The sequence below is a fragment of the Pseudophryne corroboree genome, chromosome 1 (assembly GCF_028390025.1).
Source record: "Pseudophryne corroboree isolate aPseCor3 chromosome 1, aPseCor3.hap2, whole genome shotgun sequence".
NCBI lineage: Eukaryota > Metazoa > Chordata > Amphibia > Anura > Myobatrachidae > Pseudophryne > Pseudophryne corroboree.
Genome location: NC_086444.1, coordinates 611,870,523 through 611,893,299, shown reverse-complemented (window position 1 = coordinate 611,893,299; position 22,777 = coordinate 611,870,523). Strand labels below are relative to the sequence as shown.

The window sequence follows — 22,777 nt, the reverse complement described above, 5'->3', positions numbered from 1 at the left end:
CTTCTTATACTCACCCGGCTTCTATCTTCTGGCTCTGCGAGGAGGACGGCGGCTCGGCTCTGGGACAAACGGCGGGGGGAGACCTGCGTTCCGATCCCTCTGGAGCTAATGGTGTCCAGTAGCCTAAGAAGCAGAGCCTATCACTTAAGTAGGTCTGCTTCTCTCCTCAGTCCCACGATGCAGGGAGCCTGTCGCCAGCAGTGCTCCCTGAAAATAAAAAACCTAACAAAATTATTTTATCAGAGAAACTCAGTAGAGCTCCCCTGTAGTGCACCCAGTCTCCTCTGGGCACAGTATCAAACTGAGGTCTGGAGGAGGGGCATAGAGGGAGGAGCCAGTGCACACCCATTCTAAAGTTCTTTATAGTGCCCATGTCTCCTGCGGAGCCCGTCTATACCCCATGGTCCTTACGGAGTCCACAGCATCCCCTAGGACGTAAGAGAAATTATATTTTTGCTTTGAAATACAAAGTCTCCATGAAAAGCGTTGCAGTACAATTTATCGGTCAAGAATTTGAAGCTTTATATACTTTACATTGCAAAATTATATGTTACAAAAAAAAAAAAAAAAAGGATAGTTCTATGACTGGACCTGCACTGGAAAAAAAAACATGTCCAATGGGAAGGCAGCAATGCAGTGAAGAGAATAAGGCAGGTTGAGGTATGAAATAACATGTTAGAAGTATTGCTTACAATGAGTGCAGCATCAGGGACATCATAACAGTTTGCAAAGGATTTAGACACAATCGGAAATCTAGACATTTCACAACCTTTACCCATTGCAACCAAACTGTTTTTCCCTATATTTTTATATTAAACCTACTACAGTAAGAACACCATCTTAAAGCAAATCAAAAATTGAACAATCTAATTAAAAATAGCCTATAGCAAACCCCATTTTTAATAACAATTCGCATTTAAGTAAGATACCGAAATAAAAATTCCATTTAATAAATCAACTTTAAGAAATGGTGAAAACTGGGATCAATTCATATATTTTCTTTAAAGTGTAATTTAAACTCTGTGTTAGTATGTCGCGTAGATATGTGATAGCCAATCAGCAGTATCTTTAGATCATGGGTCTTCAACCTGTGGCCCTCCAGCTGCTGTGAAACTACACATCACAGCATGCCCTGCCACAGTTTTGCTATTAAGGCATGCTAAAACTGAGACAGGGCATGCTGGGATGTGTAGTTCCACAGCAGCTGGGGCCGCAGGTTGAAGACCCACACTTTAGATGTATCCCCTTGTGGCCTCTAAGTAAAGTGAAATCAGTAGGCACCGTGCCATTAGATGATGCTGCCAAATTACATATGAGTTTCTGACTGTACGCCATCAGCATTACTTTTATTTATTCCACTCCCCTAAGGGCCAGGAAGGATTTATTGGGTGAAAACTCACTGTTTCTGCGTAAACTGCGGGATCAATGGGTTTTCCCAGTTTATGAATTTGGGGGGGTTCATACACTGGGAAAACCCATTGATTGAAAACCCTATTGGGGGGGAATGGGCCCATTTTATCGCAGCTTCTGTTGCTGCGAGGAAAAGCACGCCATCTGGGAATCATGTTAAATGTTTATGGCCATTTTCAATTTTCAAAAACTCTGGTTTTGTCACGGCTGTTTGGGCTCCCTAACCAGGAGTTTAAACAGGTTTAGCCGTTATAGACAATGATGGGCTCCCAGAACAATTTGATTGCTCTGTCAGGTGCCCATTAACTATGGCGGCTGTTAAAACAATTGAATTGCCCCCAAAGAAATTAGAAAGTTGAACTATATAATATGACAAAACTATAAAAAGGGGTAGATATCTACTAAACAAATGAACAACAGTATAACAGGACTCACCTGTACATGTTGTACATCTTACTAAACTTGGCCCACATTTCAATATGATTTTGACAGTAAAAAAAAGTATCAAACCTATAGAAAAAAAAGATCATCATACAAAGTTACTTACGAGGTGGAGTTGGTGGTATATCCAGAGGGGCACTGCGGTATGCACTCACCCTTGTGAATGACATATGGAAGGCAGGAGCTATCCTGTGAATTTTGACACTTATTGTGAAGATCCTGGCATTCATTGAAGGTGATGCAGCGCCATCCCTTCAAACTGTAAGAACCTGGTGGGCAAGACTCTACGCACTTTCCCTGGTGTAGGAAGTTGCGGCATGCTACACACTTAAATGGGTTGTTAGGCTCCAAGCAGCTCCCAAGACACTCACTGTGGCAGCATAGCTCATCGGATGTACAGCCATGGTGCTTACATGACGCAGGGCAAACTGCAAGCAAAAAAAAACAAAAAAGAGCAGAAGATATTATTAGATATTAAATAGTACTGTACACTTTAGATATCTTGAATGTTTTGTAGATAAGAAAACCTTCTAAATCTTTCTATACAGTAACAGTGTTGAAGAGCACATCCAGGGCCAAATCACATAATAGGTCACCCTAGAATGTCCAGAAAATTAGGATTTCATGATCATGTTACATACATCTAAGAAACATATCCAAAATACGACCATATCTTACACAAGACACTGCAAAAACTCTAATCCATGCTCTCATTATCTCCCGCACTGCTTATTGTAATAGTCTCCTGACTGGTCTTCCCAAACATAGGCTCTCACCACTACAATCCATTTTGAATGCAGCTGCAAGGCTAATCTTCCTTGCTAGACGTTCATCGTCTGCAGATCTTCTCTGTCAGTCCCTCCATTGGTTACAGGTATTCTACTGTATTAAATCTAAAATACTTTTACTTACATACAAGGCTATTAACCAAACTGCACCAACATACACCTCTTCACTCATCTCAAAATATCTCCCTACCCAACCTCTCCACTCTACACAAGATCTGCGTCTCTCATCCACACATATTACTTGTTCACGCTCAAAATTACAGTACTTTATCCGGGCTTCACCCACTCTGTGGAACGCCCTCCCACGCACAATAAGACTCACCTCTAGTCTCCAAACCTTTAAACGTTCCCTGAAAACTCACCTCTTCAGACAAGCTTATCACATTCCAGACCCACCCACATAACATCACATATCTTGTCTTTCTTTACTCTCACACCCTCCTGACCCTTGGCCAACATTGCGGCGTGATCATATCATACAACCCACTAAGAACCTATCAATCTGGTGGACCTTTATGCAATAGATAGCTTCTATCCTTGTGTATCTATGCCTATTTCCCTATAGATGCGAGCAGGGCCTTCCTACCCCTATGTCGGTCTGCTTTTACGCAGTTTTGTTCTATTACTGTTGTTCTAATTGTAAAGCACAACGGAATATGCTGCGCTATATAAGAAAAACGGTTACTAAAATAAAATACATAATTTCAATTTATTTATTTATTATAAAAAGAAATTCAGCTTATGCGGTCAATATGGTTGGCAGCAAAACACTTTAATTAAATAGGAAATATCATTTGTGATATAGGGGAAAAAAACAAACAAAAACAAAACAGTAGCTTTTAAAGGAAATTGTATTATTCTTGAAACCAAAGCACTTCTGTTCAAGACAGTGGAGGTACGATGTTCTAAACAGTATCTTTAAGCAAGTACATGTTGTGCATATCACACACACACACACACACACACACACACACACACACACACGCTATTTATTAGCAAGGAGAAGATAACTCATTATCAAACTGATGCAGTTAGGTACTGAACAGTGGCAGAGCAGTCAGGTAGGACTACGTGAGGTCACATTACCAGCAAGTGCAACTTCAGAGCACAAGTTCAGCAGATACTGAGGACAATTTAACAAATAAGAGCACAAATATGAGAAGAGCGGTGAAAACAAACAAAGACTTGACTATCAAATCAGTTAGACTAATCTTTAGGCAAGATTGGATTGATCTGTTTAACTGTATGCAAAGAGATAGACTTCCCACCGTATATTCATGCAGACTTTATTAGGGTCTTATGAAAATGTACATAAAAAGGTCTCTTGCGAAATCCAATTCATAAATATTTATCGAATGTTACTGCTGACACTGCACAGCTACGTAAAGTAAGTACACATATTGAGTACATGAGCAGATAAGGTCACTGCGAGTACAACACACGTTTATCTCTTCCAGTTCCACACTCCACTCCAGGACTCCACAGCTACCAAAGCGCCGCCCTTACACTTAACCAATCATGTAACTGCTGGAAACCAACCAGCTTGGGATCTGCCCTCCCTTTTACACCCTCCTCTCTTCCAAAGCTCTCCCCCTACCCATTAAACCCTTGATGTGCTTGGGTAAATAAAACTAGTCATTAACCCTCTTGCTGCTAGCAGTGAGAGAAATTGTCAAATCAGTTACTGGGGAAACACTGAAGAAAAGCCTGCATTAAACTGCAACAGGCAGCCATAAGGAAATGTATATGAAGACATATGAAGCAACAGAAGATATTTTAGTAAGGAATTACATGACACAGTAATGCTGCGTACACACTATCAGATAACTTCTGCCAATCCCAATCCAATAAACGCTCTGACCTGACGGATGATTATCGGATCAGTGTGCACCAGTACACGCTGAGCTATTGCTAGTTCAGTGTTTACTTTCTTCAGATGTCGTCAGCGGGATCAGGAGGTTGGGAATGAGATAGCGTGGGCAGTGCAGCCCTGACCTTCCGATCTAACTGTTGTATGAGCGTTTGAAGTCGTTTACCAGCAATCGCTCCCACATACACACTATACAATTATTGGTGCAATTATTATTATTTATTACTATCCTTTATTTATATGGCGCCACAAGGGTTTCGCAGCGCCCAATTACAGAAATCAACCAATTATAGATAATTGGATAGTGTGTACCCCGCTTTAGAAAGAGGTGTGGGAATAATGTAGGGCAGTGTGTAGTGCAATACATGTTCTGGGTAAAATCTAACCTAATTGGAGAAATTGTACATCGCAAAACAAAAGCGTCATACTAAGAAAAATGGGGATAATACTTGTACAGATATGGAATATGTATCCAAGTCAAGTTTCATTTTCCCCCAAATCATTCCATCTTATAACTAGGATAATTATACAGCTCCTAAAGTCCATCTACTAAACTGTACATAATTTAACCATGATCTCGTATGAGTTTTAAATATTTGTATAGATTTTGAGTTTAAGTACTGAACCAACAGCCCAAAGGATAGATGTATCTCCCCAAAGCATCCATATAACCTGACATTTAGTCTAATGACACCACTGAAACGTATTACACGGCATGTCATTAAAGTGGACCAGGCACCTTTTAGGAAACATGGGGCAGATGTATTAAGCCTGGAGAAGGGATAAAGCAGTGATAAGTGCAAGGTGATAACGTACCAGCCAGTCAGCTCCTGTCATTTTTCAAATCCGTAATGATTGGCTGGTGCGTTATCACTTCTTTAGCCCTTCTCCAGGTTAATACATCCACCCCATGATTCTTAAATAGTGCCTAGTGCAGTTGTTCCCTAACCTTTTTAATTGTTTTTGCTGCACCCCTAGGCCAAAAGTTTCTTAATGTAATATTTCTTTCTAAATTTATCAATACGGAAATTGTGTTTATATGTTATCCTTAGGTTCAACGGTGTGGTGAGGGACAATATTTGCTTCTGATTGTCCACCTAATTTCATGATTGGCAGCCACCAGCAGTAGTTTTGCCTATTACATTGACCATAAATAATTTTAATTGGTCCTGGACCACCAATCCAAGGTACCCCTGCAAGTGTCCTGGGGCACCCCACGGTGCCTAGGCACACAGTTTGAGAACCACTGGCCTAGTGTCAAAGAAAATGGAGGTTTTCTATGTGTCTTACTGATCTGGAGGAAGAGCACAGAAAACAAGGTACCCTTTTAGCAAATGTGGTCATTTGGCTTGTCAGACATATGGCATACTGCTTACCAGCACTCCAAGGAGTCTTCCTCCCAGTTCCCAAATACTTGCAAAGTTGAACAAGAAAAACCACCTGCGGGTGAGGACAGAGTAATATACTGGACACAGTGACAGTACTTGGATATAGGGCACATGGCTTTCCTAAGCTAGAACAAAAACAACCAAACAGACTCACCTGGGGCACTAAGCCATCGACAAAACATATTTCCTCAGAGCGGACAGGTCCTCTTTAACAAGGCCAGCCCATATTTCAGCATGTTGTTTTAATAGATGTGTGTATGCAAAGGGCTTGCACTGCTTCTTAACAAACATTTAAGTTAGGTGGGGGTGCATGCAATGCAAACAGTCAATGAATACTCTTCTATTGTATTTCCACCTTTATTTAAATATAGTTTAGTGTAATCTAACAAAATTAATAATCATCAACAACAAGCAGCAGTAAAAAGCACTGCAATGTAATTTGTCTAGTATAGTCTACAGAAGTTAGGATTGGCGGTAGCAACTAGAGTATTACAGTACATTGGCGGAGGCTGCACATGGTCACGGTTTCTTCCTAGTGTTCTACCAGCACTAATAACACAGGGGTAAATGGTCAGTACCAGTAAGGCAGGTAATTGTAGCCAGGCAATGAATTATAATGAATCAAGGTTGCAGATTTACTACAATTGATATCATGCCTATTGACTGAATTCACAGCTTCACTATTAAAGGGGGAGATACAACTGTTTTTTGGACGCCCAACAGAGCTATTCAATTATTGCTACAAATCGGGTGTTACTCTCGTCTGTGCTCATTACTTATGACACTTGCCGCTCTCAAAAGCACTGAGTCCTCAGACTAAAGCTCTGCACTCCACCTCAAGAGGGTGCAAGCAGAAACATGGGCCCCGGCGGCATTCGCTCCTGTCAGAATCAACAACTGAACAGTGGGATGGGAGCTGCAAGTGCACTAAAACAACTGAAACGCCCCCACAGTGTTTTCTTACTTTTGGACAATCGTGTAACTGTTGCATGTGTGGATCTCTCTCATTAGACCACTGTTGCAATAAACCGTACTGCACTGTTTGACAGGAGGCAGAGAATGCAGCTTTCAGTGACTGAAGAGTACAAGCTGTATCATCCAGAAGCTGCATTTTCCCATACAAAAAGGTCCAACTGTTCACATATGAGAGGGAACCTAAGGACCAAAGGAGGCAGTGTTCTAAACCGGACAACAACTTCATTTTTTTCATCTTTCATCCATCACCATAAATGCAGGAAAGCAGACAGTGTGCTGTGGAGAATCAAGAGCATAAATATAATTGGATTCCGCAATCAGTGCAACACATTTATACCAGCAGGGATCTCGTACAATATACCAGCAATTATTCCATACAATATATTAGCACTTGCCCCTCAGAGTATTATACCAGTGGTGATCCTAAGAATATATTTTTTTAGTAGGGACAACAGTCTATACCCCAAGCTTATACCATCACCACCCACAAATTATACATGGGGCCTCACAGTACTATAATACTGTTGTGCTGCACGGTCATTGAAATAATAATGAGGTTTAGCCCAATGCTCTCATTGGTCCTCTCGCTCCTACCCCCTGTCACAATTTACAAGCCCGTAACTCTTGCTACACATAAGCACTACTTGATTTTCTGGTCACTCGCAGTGAATACATCAGTAGCCAACAGTATGATGAGCCAGGAAAAATATTAGCGTTATTACTCAGCAATGTGCAGTGCTTGTGATTAGAAGTAGCAGAGCTACCGGTGATGTGCCTCCAAAGGCAGTCTTAGCACTGCGGTGGAGCTTTATCCAGAACATCCTGGTTTAATGAATGTATATACAGCATTTAACATAGGAAAAACCATCTCCTTATCGGACTTAAATAAGAACTATTTAATGCACACAATTATTATTAAAATCGAAAATAAATGCTAAAAATAAAGTGGGCCTTTGTGAACGAGTGGCTAACTAGTTGTATTTGGGTGTGAACAACGAATCATCATGAAACTGCACATCTATTTTCCTATATATACAAACAAACAGGGCTAGAATTTAAATATTTGGATATTCGGTTACAGGATGCGAGCCAACCTCTGCTGGGTGTAGGGGTACATATAGCTGGGCCCGAGCACAAAACACAACAGTAGGAGCAATGCGCAAAACAACGGCTTACATCAAAGATACCCTACACCTCCACAAGAGGGAAGAGTGGATCTGCAATCTGATCCAGTGCCTCTGAAAAGGCCGGTAATTCCAGCCATACTACATACCAAAAGGCATGGGTATCTGACAACTACAATATGGAGCCAAAACACAGAGACTGTAAGACATTATGCTAAGAAAGTAATACTATATTTTTAGTCCATACAATAGTTTCTAAAAACAATATAATTTATTCTGTATCAAATTACTACAATAAGCCATAAAACAACTACAATAAGCTACAGAACTGTTACAATAATAAAAGACAAGAATGGCTACAATAATATGCCACAGAACAGCTACAATAATAAGCCACAGAACAGCTACAATAATATGCCACAGAACAACTACAATAATATGCCACAGAGCAGCTACAATAATATGCCACAGAACACCTACAATAATATGCCACAGAACAGCTACAATAATATGCCACAGAACAGCTACAATAATATGCCACAGAACAACTACAATAATATGCCACAGAGCAGCTACAATAATATGCCACAGCACCTACAATAATATGCCACAGAACAGCTACAATAATAAGCCACAGAACACCTACAATAATATGCCACAGAACGGGATGCAGTCAATTTACCTCCAACCAAAATCCCGGCGGTCGAAATACCGACCGCAATTGACAGACGGTCAAAATCCGGACATGGACAAAATACTGACATTTAAAATACAGACAAGGTCAAAATACCAACATGTAAAATGCCGACAGGTCAAAATGCCGACATGGGTTTTTCACTGAAACCGACTTGTTCATACTTTACTGTCCCAGTGGACCTGGACGGGGAATATAATAGTGTGCAGAGTGCAGCGAGGCACTGTGCCCGAAGCATGGCGAGCGCAGCAAGCCATGCGAGGGGACGCGATACACTTATACGGTGTCCATGTCGACATACACACAAATTTTTTTATGAAAAATGCATGTCGGCATTTTGACCTGTCAGCATTTTACATGTCGGTATTTTGTCCTTGTCTGGATGTTGACAGTCTGTCAATTGCTGTCGGGATTTCGACCGTCTGGATTTTGATTGGAGGTATTTCATTCTGATCCCCACAGAACAGCTACAAGAATAAGCCACAAAACAGCTACAATAATATGCCACAAAACAGCTACAATAATATGCCACAAAACAGCTACAATAATATGCCACAAAACAGTTAAAATAATATGCCACAGAACAGCTACAATAATACGCCACAGAACAGCTACAATAATAAGCCACAGAACAGCTACAACAGGGGTGGCAAACCAGTCAGAGACAAAGAGCCAAAAAATCTTGTTAGGTACGTCAAAGAGCCGACATCAAGCCGAAAGTGCCCATGCAAAAATAGGGTGTGGCCTTGTGCCTGCTAGGCCACCCCTCTGGTATATAATACAATGAAAATGCCGGATCCACATAAAATACATTTTAAAGCAAGAATAAATATAAAATACAATGAAAAAGACACTTCCACATAAAATAAAAAAATACAGATCCACATAAAATATATTGAAAAAGCTATATTCACATAATACACTTCAGACCCTCCATGGGGTCAATTCTATTCGGCAACTAAAGAATAGCGCCGGGAATTAGCTCCCGACGCTATTCAATTCAGCTAAAGTTAAGTCGGCGATGTCCCGTTCTCGCCGACTTAACAGGTAGTTTTGTCGGGAGAACGGGCATTCTCCGACTTAACTACCCGGCGCGAGGCTGATTCCCGACAGAATCAGCCTCGCGCCGGCCGCGAGGCAGCACTTTTGTCGGGTTTATTCTCTCATCCCCCGGGGATGAGAGAAGAATTCCCGACAATTGCGGGCAACTAGTAGCAGAATTGAATAGCGTCGGGAGCTAATTCCCGGCGCTATTCTTTAGTTGCCGAATAGAATTGACCCCCATGTGTCACTACAGCCAGCACCCTCCTATGTCACTCCAGCCAGTTACCCCATGTGTCAATCCTGCTAGTACCCTCTTGTGTCACTCCAGCCACCTCCCCTATGTGTCACTCCAGCCAACACCCTCCGATGTCACTCCAGCCAGCTACCCCATGTATCAATGTGTCACTCCTGCTAGTACCCTCCTGTGTCATTCCAGCCAGCTCCCCCATGTTTCACTCCTGCCAACAACCTTCTGTCACTCCAGTCAGCTCCCCCATTGTGTGTCCCCTGCCAGGATCCTCCTGTGACACTCCAGTTAGCTTCCCATTGTGTCACTCCAGCCAGCACCCCCCTGTATAACTCCAGTCATCTCCCCATTATGTCTCTCCTGCGTCATTCCAGCCAGCTCCCCCTTGTGTCACTCCAGCCCACCCTCATGTATCACTAAAGCCCAGTATCTGGCTACCTCAGTTTTCAGTCGCCGTAGTGCTGCTGTGTGTCTGGCTAGAGTGCACCAGTTTCCGGATCTGTTGTGGTCAGGTGACTGAGTGTCGGGAGCCACATTCGAATAAAGAAAGAGCCGCATGCGGCTCAAAAGCCACGGGTTGGCCACGGCTATTCTGTGGCATATTATTGTAGCTGTTCTGTGGCATATTATTGTAGCTGTTCTGCTCTGTGGCTTATTATTGTAGCCCAGCCATGGCCAACCCATGGCTCTTGAGCCGCATGCGGCTCTTCCTTTATTCAAATGTGGCTCCCGACACTCAGTCACCTGACCACAACAGATCCGGAAACTGGTGCACTCCAGCCAGACACACAGCAGCACTACGGCGACTGAAAACTGAGGTAGCCAGATACTGGGCTGTAGTGATACATGAGGGTGGGCTGGAGTGACACAAGGGGGAGCTGGCTGGAATGACGCAGGAGACACATAATGGGGAGATGACTGGAGTTATACAGGGGGTGCTGGCTGGAGTGACACATGAGAGTGCTGGCAGGAGTGACACAATGGGGAGCTAACTGGAGTGTCACCGGAGGATCCTGGCAGGGGACACACAATGGGGGACTGGAGTGACACAGAAGGGTGTTGGCAGGAGTGAAACATGGGGGAGCTGGCTGGAGTGACACAGGAGGGTACTAGCAGGAGTGACACATTGATACATGGGGTAGCTGGCTGGAGTGACATAGGAGGGTGTTGGCAGGAGTGACACATAAGGGAGGTGGCTGGAGTGACACAGGAGGGTACTAGCAGGAGTGACACATTGATACATGGGGTAGCTGGCTGGAGTGACATAGGAGGGTGCTGGCTGGAGTGACACATGGAGGGTCTGGAGTGTATTATGTGAATATAGCTTTTTCAATATATTTTATGTGGATCTGTATTTTTTTATTTTATGTGGTAGTGTCTTTTTCATTGTATGTTATGTTTATTCTTGCTTTAAAATGTATGTTATGTGGATCCGTCATTTTCATTGTACTATATACCAGAGGGGTGGCCTAGCATGCACAAGGCCACACCCTATTTTTGCATGGGCACTTTCGGCTTGATGTCGGCTCTTTGACGTGCCTAACAAGATTTTTTGGCTCTTTGTCTCTGACTGGTTTTCCACCCGAGCTACAATAATAAGCCACAGAACAGCTACAATAATATTCCACAGAACAGCTACAATAATATGCCACATAACGAACAGCTAGAATAATATGCCACAGAACAGCTACAACAATAAGCCACAGAACAGCTACAATAATAAGCCACAGAACAGCTACAATAATAAGCCACAGAACGGCTACAATAATAAGCCACACAACGGCTACAATAATAAGCCACACAACGGCTACAATACTAAGCTAAACAACGGCTACAATAATAAGCCACACAACGGCTACAATAATAAGCCACACAACGGCTACATTAATAAGCCACACAACGGCTACAATAATAAGCCACAGAACAGAACAGCTACAATAATATGCCACAGAACAGCTACAATAATATGCCACAGAACAGCTACAATAATATGCCACAGAACAGCTACAACAATAAGCCACAGAACAGCTACAATAATAAGCCACAGAACAGCTACAATAATAAGCCACAGAACGGCTACAATAATAAGCCACACAACGGCTACAATAATAAGCCACACAACGGCTACAATAATAAGCCACACAACGGCTACAATAATAAGCCACACAACGGCTACATTAATAAGCCACACAACGGCTACAATAATAAGCCACAGAACAGAACAGCTACAATAATATGCCACAGAACAGCTACAATAATATGCCACGGAACAGCTACAATAATATGCCACAGAACAGCTACAATAATATGCCACAGAACAGCTACAATAATATGCCACAGAACAGCTACAATAATATGCCACAGAACAGCTACAATAATATGCCACAGAACAGCTACAATAATATGCCACAGAACAGCTACAATAATATGCCACAGAACAGCTACAATAATAAGCCACAGAACAGCTACAATAATATGCCACAGAACAGCTACAATAATATGCATTAATAAGCCACACAACGGCTACAATAATAAGCCACAGAACAGAACAGCTACAATAATATGCCACAGAACAGCCACACAACGGCTACAATAATAAGCCACAGAACAGAACAGCTACAATAATATGCCACAGAACAGCTACAATAATATGCCACGGAACAGCTACAATAATATGCCACAGAACAGCTACAATAATATGCCACAGAACAGCTACAATAATATGCCACAGAACAGCTACAATAATATGCCACAGAACAGCTACAATAATATGCCACAGAACAGCTACAATAATATGCCACAGAACAGCTACAATAATATGCCACAGAACAGCTACAATACTAAAGCGCCCTACACACTGGGCAATGGCAGCAATTTGAATGATGAACGATCTGAATGATGATCGTTATCGTCCAAATTGTTTTCAATTGCAAAACGACAGGAAACCAACAATGAACGACCGCGTCACGCTCATTGTTCATCGTTGGTGCCTACACACTAAACAATATGAACGATATATATCTCTCATTTCTGAGCGATATCATTCATATCGCCCATAACCATCGCCCAGTGCGTAGGGCCCTTAAGCCACATAACATTTAAACTATTAAATCAATGTACAACCACCGTTACTGAAAAGGATGTGCAGCACAAAATCCTCTTGGACTGGCGCATGTAATTTACAATGCTCTGCAAACTTCTGCTCTTCCTAAAACACTACAGTCTTGGCCCACAACTGTTCACTTTGGCACAAATCTAGGCAAATGTGCATTTTGGTACTGAAGTTGATTTTGCACTGCACAATGGATGATCAAATGTAAGTCAATGCAAGCTATTTTCGCACCTTTTAAGAGTCAGGCCTAAAATCCCTCATATTTCTGAACAGCAATAAAATGTAGAAGAACATTACCATACCCCTAAATCTCAGCTTATGTAACTGTAATAAAATATTTTTCTCCATGCTATAACTTGCCCTAACAAACCACCTCAGATACAGAGATGCCAATCTATTTGACAAAAGGCTCTGCAATACATGTGGGCAGTGACAGCTAGATCTTTACGGTGCCAAGATATGCATTCATTGACACCAATAGCAACTTGTAACAGCAGTATTTTATTTAGGTGCATTGGCTGTCTGCCTCATGTAATCGGTCTGTTGCAGGTTTAATATGAATGCATGGTGAACAAAGCACTAGTTTTCTGGCAAACAGTCTACTTTGCATTCCCACTGAATTATTATTATTATTATTACCACCAAGTAAAATACATTTATTTGTGCATTTATGGTTCATCCTCTGTTTCCACTGATTGTATGTTTAGGCCATTTTTAATACGGTTAAATGATCTCTAGCTAAAGGTATGTTCCTATGGGCAGAATGCTTTAATCAACATGGATATGTGTTAAGACAAATTACCCTAAATTTAAGGGACAGTCTCAGGATTTAAAGACTGATCACTTGGCAAATTTGGGTCCAAACAAATGTCCTATTTTTTTTTAAATGCTTAGAATGTTCCATATTTAATTTAATCCTTACCATATATTCTTTTTTTTTTTTTTAGCCTGTATAACACTAATTATTTAAGATAAATATTTAAAACGCAAAACATGATATTAAGATTACCGTATTTAGTGCACAAGATGGGGACTGTTGTGCATGAAGGTACACCAAGTCAGTACAATACATTCTAAGGGTGCGTACACACTATGCAATATCGCATACGATCCGGCTGACATCGGCCAGTTCGTTGCGATATTGTATAGTGTGTACGCACGATACGATGCGCGCTCCCACGGGTTGTAACCTGCATGCAGGTCCGACATGCAATATTGCTTAAGAGGGCCATGCTGCATTCGGCACCCCCCCACCCCCCCTCACAGCCGACACCGGCAAGTGTGTATGCACTTGCCGATGTCAGATCCCTTCGCGGACGACATTGCATGGTTTGCAATGTCGTCCTAATGTGTACATAGCTTAAGTCGGACGAGAGTGTAAATGCAAACAGATCCTGTGGATATCTGCATACTGCACATGCACCTTAGAAAGCAATAGCAGACTATGTATGCACCGGACCATGCATACACACACACACACAAGTGGGCGGATGGTGCACATGGATTGATCTGCCTTGTGGGCGTGTAGCACTACTGCTATGCTCAGTTGAGGGATATGGACAGAGATAGGGCTTCTGTTTCAGATAGATCTTTTGCACACAGCATAGGGTGGCTGCAAGTCCATATCATATGGCTGTGGGTGGAACAAAAAAAAGTGTGTGGGATGGCATTCTACATGTAGCTGAACTGATACTCTGCATACACAGGTGGATAAGCACATTAAGCATGAGGTAGTAAACAGCCTGCAGCCGCCATACAGAAAGCCAGTTGCGGATGTGTCCAACTTGGAACCAGGCTCCATATGTTTAGATGAATATGCTCAACAGCAAGGGGACTTGGGAAGTTATTTAAAAATGTTTCCATCTGTATACCAACACACATTTATAACTTGCTGTTATGCTGTGTATACAGCATTGTACATACATGGGACAGTTAGATTTACTGTAATGAGTGAAAGCAGTAAGAAAAGCACACAGAGGGAGCTTAACTATGGTAAAAGGGGGCAAGCAGATAACACAAGGTTGGCTCATGGCTTTTTAGGGGCAGTAAGGTACATTTAAAAGGTGAAGCACAGAGAAGGTAGGAGAGGAACAAGGTGCAGGCATGGATAGACACAAGAAATGGGAGGAGTAAGGGAATGGATCACAGCTGCAGACATTCCATGCTTAGAATTGTTGCTTTTGCTAAAAGGTCAGTAACCCCTTCAGTGCCAGAATGTTTTGAAAAATATTTTACTTTATGCAGTAACTGTTGCACAATTTTCAGTGGTTTTAGAGATGTGTAACATTTAAAATGAGATAGTGCAACCACAAAAAACAGCCCCCTCCTCCTCATCATACCATTGTAATCTACCATCTCCTTGCTATTAATGGTTGTTTTTCACTCTTGTTTTTTCCTCTATGTTCTTTCTTCTGATTAGCTCCCTTGTCCCTCTCTTGCGTAACCATGCACCATGTTCACGCAGTTATTTGTCTTTCCATGATTACAATTATTGTACAGTAGTTATAGGGATCCATTATATTCCGTAGCTATGTAAATATTGAGAAGTTGTAGTACAAATGAATAACAAAAAAATGAAAATAAACTCAATTAAGAGGGCTTGAAGTCTCTGCCCAAATAAGCTTAGTCTGAATGATAAGACATCATGTGAGACCAGTAACATGGGAAACAAGGTCAGTCACTGAAGGAGAGATGTTTGAAATGCAAAATGAAAAAACAAGCAGACGTTCTGCTGGATCTGAGGAAATGCCTCAAAAGGGCAGTAGCAAACCTAACAATAGCGCAAAGCGGTAGTAAAGAGCAGGATGTTAAATAAGGATGTGTAAAGCAGCACGCTGCTGAGAAAGTGTCCAAACTCTTCTCGATTTACACATATTGTGCTAGTTAGAAGAGTTGTGCAGTTTCTCTAATTATATTTTAGATTTATGTACATCAACTAAATTATATACAATAAAGTCTGACTTTTTGTCATTAAAACACATATGATAACCTACTGTATTTTTGTGCTTAAAGAATTCATGTCTAATAGTGTTTTGTTTTTCCACATTTATGCATGGAATTGGTTGGCTTTGCTAAATTTGGTTGTAACTGCATTTCAATAAGTCAGGGAGTAAATGAAGACTTTCTAAGAATGTCAGCTTCGAAACCAAACCTTAGTGGTAGCAGTGTTTGTTATTAATAGCCAGTTACAGATAGATTCTGAGGGAGGTGGGGAGTTTACTCATTTTTAAACAGGCCATGTGGTTTTGTTTTGATTAACATTTTCAACTATCAGCTCACTTTTGGTGTGTTTAGCTGCTTTCAGCTCAAAGCTGCCCAGTGTGTATGTACAAGCGGTGAAAGCTGATGCGCGCTCCCGCTTCATCGCTGGCGGTAATACCAGTAGATGAACAGCGGGGTGAGCGGCTTTCCATAGCGTCCTGCTATGGAAAGCTGCTCACCCCCGCTGACACCGCTGGGCAGGGGGGAAAAGCGCTCAGTGTGTAAGCACTGAGCGATTTTCAGCCCAGCGATGATCGCTGTGCATACACGCTGGGCAAAAACGCCCAGTGTGTATACACCTTAAGTGGGGCGTCTCATGACAAACTAGTACAGAAGTAAAAGTATGAAGATGTGTAAAATGAAGAGAAGTACGAGACAAAATAAGAGAACATTTAATAATTCATAAACCAGCACATCAATTGGATTATTGCAAAATCCAAATTATGTAGCAGCTAATAGTAAAAATCCTCTCTAGCTGAATTCCTATGTTGAAGCTGTCTATTCTGCTTTGCTCTGTTTGAATGCTGTAAACCCTGCTGATCTCCCGAAAGTATAGATTTTACATTTCAAAGGGGATATTATAAAATAGAAGTAGCCTAAAATTGCTGTCTCCACATTCTAAAACATTGGGGCAGATGTATTAACCTGGAGAAGGCATAAGGAAGTGATAAACCAGTGATAAGTACAAGGTGATAAACGCACCAGCCAATCCGCTCCAATATGCAAATTGACAGTTAGGAGCTGATTGGCAGGTGTGTTTATCACCTTGCACATATCACTGGTTTATCACTTCCTTATGCCGTCTCCAGCTTAATACATCTGCCCCATTGTTTCCTCATTCTGCTTATGTTAATGTAGTTTACCAAATGCCAAATTGAAACTTTTTTAAAATAAAGTTAGGAGTTTCATTATTTTGTTAAAATGTTGTTTCTACCAAAGTCGGCTCTCCCATTATATACAGGCATATTCAATTAGCCATGCCGGACCAATTCAATTAGTGTGGATTATCCTGCACATGAATCCCCCATGGAGGGTCTTTCACTCGTAGCGTCATGAACTGCGTGGTAAAAACGGGATTTTGGTACTCACCGATAAATCCTTTTCTTGGAGTCCATAGGGGACGCTGGGATGGCTGTATTACAGTGGGGTATAGACAAGGTCCACGGAGCCGATGCACTTTTAAAATCTATGAGTGTGTAGGCTCCCCTCCCCTAGCCCAGTCAAGGAGGAGGAGGAGGAGGAGGAGGAGGAGGAGGAGGGGGGAGGAAGAGGGAGGAAGGAGGAGGAAGATGGAGGAAGGGGGAGGAAGAGGCAGGGAGAGGGAGGAAGAGGGAGGAAGAGGGAGGAAGGAGGAGGAAGATAGAACTAAAAGGAGAAAAAACCCTAACAGTAAAAACTGGAACATGAACAACAATTGGGAACCAGAAACTATGTTAACTCGGCTACAATGTAAGCTAGAACAAAAGCAAAAACACACCTACAGGGAAAGGAAAAAACAAACAGCACAGTGGTGGGCGCCCAGCGTCCCCTATGGACTCCAAGAAAAGGATTTATCGGTGAGTACCAAAATCCTGTTTTCTTTGTCATCCATAGGGGACGCTGGGATGGCTGTATTACAGTGGGGACGTCCCAAAGCTGCCCTCATGGGCGGGAGAGTGCTGTTGTAAGACTGAACGGCCGAACTGAGAGCCCGACGCTGCAAAAGTATCAAAATGATAAAACTTGATAAAAGTAAGTTTTCCTGACCAAGTAGTTGCCCGACAATTGTAAAGCAGAGATGCCCCGTGCAGCTGCCCAGGAAGAACCAACCGACCTTGTGGAGTGCGCTGTGATAGAAAGAGGTAATGGTCGTGAGGAAGACAGATAAGCCTGATGAATGACAGACTTAATCCACCTAGCAAGAGTCTGCTTAGAGGCTGACTAGCCCAATTTATTTGCATCATACAAAACAAAAAGGAAGTCCGACTTTCGCAGACGAGTCGTCCTCTTGACATAGATGCGAAGACCCCGCACCACATCCAAACTCCTTGTAGAAGGAGAATCCTCTTGTAAAACTGGTACCACAATCAGTTGATTCACATGGAAAGAAGAGATTACCTTTGGTAAAAATGCTTGGCGGGTTCGTAATTCCGCCCTTTCCTCATGAAAAATGAAATATGGAGAACGGCAAGACAAAGCTCCCAATTCGGAAACCCTCCTAGCCGAAGCCAGAGCCAAGAGAAGCACCACCTTCCAGGAGAGAAATTTTAGGTCCGTAGACTCCAAAGGTTCAAATAAAGGAGACGGAAGGAAGTCTAAAATGAAGGGTATATCCCATGGAGCCGTAGGAGGAATAAAAGGAGGTTGCAATCTCCTGTAGAAAAATCTATACTTCCGGAATAGAAGCCAAATGTTGTTGGAAAAATACGCAGACACCTGTAACTTTAAAGAGCCCAGATACAAACCAGTGTCTAAACCTGACTGTAGGAAACTGAGAAGACGGCCTATATTAAACACTACCGCCGACACCTGACGGCGGTCACACCAAGAAATGTAGGCTTTCCAAATGCAGTAGTAATGTTGTGAAGTGACTTCCTTTCGTGCACGCAGCATAGTCGGGATTACCGAAGCTGGGATACCCTTTCTTCTCAATAGCGCCTTCTCAACAGCCACGCCGTTAAATGTAGTCGCTGTAAGTTCGGATAAACAAAAGGACCCTGCTGAAGCAGATCTTCTCGAAGAGGCAGATGAAACGGCTCATCGAGGAGAAGTGCTAGAAGGTTTGCATAACATGCCCTGCGTGGCCAATCCGGAGCCACCAGGATTACCGTCACGTCTTCTCTTTTCAGTCGTTTCAGGAGACGCGGAAGTAGAGGAAATGGTAGAAACAAGTACACCATCCGAAACCCCCAAGGAGCTGTCAATGCGTCGACTGCCATCGTGTCCAGATCCCTGGTCCTGGAGTAATAGCGCGGCAGCTTCTTGTTGTGTCGAGACACCATCAGATCTACCTGAGGCCATCCGCAATGGGAGACCAGTTGTAAGAACACCTGGGAGGTGAATAGCCCATTCTCCTGTATGCAGATCCTGTCTGCTTAGAAAATCTGCCTCCCAGTGGTCCATTCCCGGTATGAAAATGGCTGAGAGTGCCAGAAGATTTCTCTCTGCCCAAGTAAGGATTCAGGATACCTGCCTCATCTCCGATCTGCTCTTTGTACCTCCCTGTCGGTTTATGTATGACACCGCAGTGGCATTGTCCGATTGCACCTGCACAGCCTGTCCCCTTAGGATCAGAAAAGCTTGACAGAGAGCATTGTATAGTGCTCGTAATTCCAAGATATTAATGGGCATGAAGGACTCCTGGTTGGACCAACGACCCTGAAACTGGTGGTCTAAGGTCACTGCACCCCAACCCCGGAGACTTGCATCGGTCATCAAGAGTACCCAATTCTGAGGCTCAAAGGAATGGCCCGCCAGCAGATGAGAAGTCTGCAACCACCACAGTAGCGATATTCTGGCCTGTGGGGAGAGGCGAACCAACCTGTACAGATGTGATCCCGACCACTTGGATAGAAGGTCCAGCTGGAATGTCCTGGAGTGGAATCTGCCGTATTGAATTGCCTCGAAGGAGGCCACTATCTTGCCTAGCAGACAAATACTAGTGTTCACGCTAGGCTGTTTTAAGCAGGACGCCGCGCCCTGCCCTTTCTGCGGCACCCTGCTAGAACAGCCGCCCGCTTTCTGCCCTCCCAGCGTGTAAAGATGCCGTGCGCATGCGTGCGGCATCCATTCACGCTGTGAGAGAGCTTGGGGGAAGCCCAGCACCTCTGTAGGTGCTGGGCACGCCCCCCGTGTGTGGGCTGAACCGCCCACTTTTATTACGTTTATTGACCACACCTGCTATTTTGCATGACCACGCCCCCTTTTTGAAGCACACGCTTGTGCCCCTCACAGTCCGGCGCCCTGCCCAGATCCTAGAGTGAACACTACGAATACAAAGATGAATGGAGACTTGACGGGGTTGCAGGACCTGCCGAACTAAATTCTGTATTGTCCTGACCTTGTCCAAAGGCAGAAATATTTGCTGTTCTACTGTGTCCAGGCTCATTCCCAGGAACAACAATCTTTGCATAGGTTCCAGATGAGACTTTTGAAAATTTAGAATCCAACCATGCTTTAATAGGAGGGCTTCTATCAGGGCAATGTTCTGTAAGAGCGCTTCCCTGGAAGGAGCCTTTATGAGCAGGTTGTCCAGATAATGAACCACATTTACCCCTTGGGTCCTCAGTTGACTCATCATTTTCGACATCACCTTCGTGAACACTCGCAGGGCTGATGACAGTCCAAATGGCAGAGCCTGAAATTGATAATGACAATTTTGAAGGGCAAAGTGTGGGGTCCAAATTGGAAAGTGAAGGTAGGCATCCTTTATATCTAGGGATACCAAGTACTCCTTCCTTTCCAAACCCGCAATCACTGCCCGCAGAGATTCCATCTTGAACTTGAAAATTTTTAGATAAGGGTTCAGGGACTTCAAATTCAAAATTGGCCTGAACGAGCTGTCCGGCTTCGGGACCACAAATAAGTTGGAGTAAAACCCCTTCTTTTGCTGCTGAGGTGGGACCGGAACAATTACATCTGCTTATAGTAACCTGTGAATGGCCCCTTGCAGAATTACCTGTTTTTCCTTTGAAACTGGTAAACCGGAGGTAAAAAAACAAGGTGGTGGTGCATCTCAAACTCTATTTTGTACCCTTGAGTAATGAGATCCCATACCCAGGTGTCCTGACAAGTCAGTTTCCAAACATGACAGAACTTTCTGAGACATGCACCCACTCCGGGATCCCACAGGTGAGAGGGTAAACAGTCATGCGGCAGGCTTTACAGGAGGCTTTGGATCCTGCTGGAGGATGGTCGTGGCACGGCCCCGTCCCATGGTTCTCCGTTAGCCGTTTAGGCTCCTCTTCCGCGGCCTCTATATCTTGTAGGTGGTCCCGTGTAAGGTGGTCCCGTAAAGGAAGGTCCCGTGTAAGGACGTCTCTGAGGAGGAGCTGCTGAAGGAAGATAGGTAGACTTACCTCTTGTAGCCTTTGAAATACACTATCAAGCTCTTCCCCAAAAAGGGCCACTCCATCAAAATGTAAACCCCCAACACCTCGTTTGGATTCCGTAACAGCAAACCACCGGAGCCAGAGAGCCCTCCGAGCTGACACTGCCATTGCTGAAATCCTATTTCTCTGGATGCTTCACAGAGATATACAGCTGTTGTATGTGTTGTGCTAGTACCACCAACTCATCTGTGGGAATGGCCTCCTGAATCCCCAAAACTAATTTCAGAGCCCAGGCTTCAACGGCCCTATTTACCCAGCAACCAACAATGGCCGGTCGAAGGATTACCCCTGCCACAATGTAAATTGACTAAGGTGTTTTCTAGTTTTACGGTCCAATGCTTCCTTACGGGACCGGAAGAATAATCTTCTTGGATAACCTCGAAACTGACGGATCCACTTTACGCGGATTTTCCCACTTCCGTCTGTTATCCATTGGAAACAGATAAGAGGTAAAAATTCTCTTAGGAATTTCAAACTTCTTATCCGGATGAGACCAAGCCTCCTCAAATAAAGTGACTAATTCCTGTGCTACTGGAAACGACACATTACATTACTTGGTCCGAAATATGAGGGCTGAGTAGGACCTGGGTCAGGGTCTGGTATTTGTAAAACATCTCTCACCGCTAGGATAAGTGCCTCAATCCCCTGAGACGCAGAATCGGATTCTTGCTGAGGATACTCCTCTTCTGATTCCTGAATAAAGCCTCCTTCCTCCAGTGCTGGCATCTCATCAGATTTGTCTGATTGTAGTAGAGCAGGTAACTGCCTTTGGTTAGCCACCAGTTTTGAGGGAAGAGAAGATTTCTGTGCAGAACCCATAGCCGAAGCTAAACTTTCCACAGATTTACCCAAAGTCTGAGCCCACGCAGGTTCAGGAGCCTGTCGTAATGATTCTGTATCCCGTCTGGCAGCCGCCCAGTTCCGATGATAAATCCAACATCACCCGTTAAAAGAGATAACCATGCTGGGGCAATCTCCTGTGCTACAGGAGCCAACTGCGATATAGACTCCTCGAAGCACTGCTCACAGTACAATGAGACCTCATATGAGGTCTGAGTAATTTTATTTCCACAATTCTTGCAAGAAAATAATTTATGTGAGCCTTTAGTGGCTGTTTTGGTAGCCATGTTCCCAAACTCACTGCAGAGATAAGGGGACGAGAGGAAAAAAAAAAAGAGAGAGAGTGTGAGAGAGAGAGAGAGTGTGTGTGTGTGAGAGTGTGTGTGTGAGTGTGTGTGAGAGTGTGTGTGTGTGAGTGGGGGGGGGGGGGGGGGGAGAGCCTGGAAGGGAGGAGTGCACACTTATTACTCTATGTAAAATACAACCAGTACAC

The 22,777-nt window shown here is 43.3% G+C and overlaps 1 protein-coding gene across 1 annotated transcript in view; it reads right to left on the bottom strand.

Moving 5' to 3' along the window:
- Positions 1 to 22,777, bottom strand: part of INSR (insulin receptor) — a 274,711-nt gene that overhangs the window by 96,360 nt on the left and 155,574 nt on the right. Inside the window, exon 3 of the mRNA XM_063914392.1 lies at positions 1,958 to 2,279. Coding sequence (XP_063770462.1) covers positions 1,958 to 2,279 — 322 coding nt within the window. The remainder of the gene's footprint in view (positions 1 to 1,957; positions 2,280 to 22,777) is intronic.